Source organism: Buceros rhinoceros, unplaced genomic scaffold (assembly GCF_000710305.1).
Source record: "Buceros rhinoceros silvestris isolate BGI_N320 unplaced genomic scaffold, ASM71030v1 scaffold30202, whole genome shotgun sequence".
NCBI lineage: Eukaryota > Metazoa > Chordata > Aves > Bucerotiformes > Bucerotidae > Buceros > Buceros rhinoceros.
In genome coordinates, this window is record NW_010399944.1 from 2,670 (window position 1) to 3,755 (window position 1,086).

A 1,086-nucleotide genomic window follows, 5' to 3' on the forward strand; every position below is an offset into this window, starting at 1 on the left:
TGGCTTGGAGGGGAGGAGGGGAGCCAATGTCGGTGCCTGGGGTGCTCCTCTGCGCTGGAATTCAGACCGTCTCGCACTCCGGGGATCCGTGGGGAGGGAGCGATGGCAGCAGTTGGGGCAGCCTGGAACTCAGTGTGGGTGTAATTGCTCTGGCGTCTCCCGAAGCTCTGGGAAGGAGGTGAAAAGGGTGGACTTGGAGGGCTCATGTCAGGAAGCTCAACCCTGGGCAGAGCAGGGCAGGTCCGAGCTCATCGTTCTGCAGGGCTGAAATAGTTAAGGGCAGCGCAGCCTCCCGGTGCTGCAGCCACATCCCAGGGCTTTGGCCACCCTGGAGGGACCCGCCTTGCCCTGCTGGCGGTTGGGGACAGCGGAGAAAGGTCCCACTTAGCAAACGGGAGTGAGTAGGCTGGGTGGAACAGCTCTGAGGTGCAGAGTTTGTGGCTGACAGTGTCTCTCCCCCCACAGTACATCGTCCTGTTTGTGGCCAAGGTGCTGATGGGGCAGATGCAGGAGGTGAATGATGTGCGTGAGTACGACGTGGAGGACAGCAAGAAGACCACAACGGCCAAGAAGAAAGAGGCTGGACTCCAGCTGCCCAATGCTCTGAAAGAAGGGTATGTGGGGGGAACACACACGCACGTACAGCGGCCCCCGCCAGGGCCCTGGAGCTGCTCTCAGAGGGTCGCCCCTGGGCTGGAAGGCGGAGGAGCAGGATGCCTTGACACAGCAGGAAACACTGCTGGTATCAGCAGGGTCTTTGTACCTTCGTGTCTGGGCATGGTGGTGTGTCCGTCCACCTTCCTGCCCCGTGAATCCTCGCCCTGCTCACTGTGCAGGACCGGCTCCTTCACGTGGTGAGCACAAAGCCTGGCGAGACGCTGGGTCCCACCGAGCGGCTCGGGCTCTGGGGGCTCTGTGAGCCTGCCCGGAACCACTGGCCTCAGCAGTGGTCGGTGAAAGTAAGGGAGGAGGAGGCGGTGGAGGAGGGACCAAGGCTCACTGCCCGCTCTGCTCTTTCGCAGGATGCACCTGAAGAACGGACTTGTGAAAGACAAGCGGTTGTAAGGGCGGCGCGGCTGCCCGCAC

General features: G+C 62.2%; 1 protein-coding gene across 1 annotated transcript in view; it reads left to right on the forward strand.

Moving 5' to 3' along the window:
- CERS1 (ceramide synthase 1) overlaps positions 1-1,065 on the forward strand; it is a gene marked incomplete at its 5' end in the record, with an annotated part of 3,116 nt that extends 2,051 nt beyond the window's left edge. Inside the window, 2 exons of the mRNA XM_010131684.1 lie at positions 466-614; positions 1,023-1,065. Of these exons, the coding sequence (XP_010129986.1) occupies positions 466-614; positions 1,023-1,065 (192 nt within the window). The remainder of the gene's footprint in view (positions 1-465; positions 615-1,022) is intronic.
- Between the last annotated feature and the right edge of the window lie 21 nt (positions 1,066-1,086).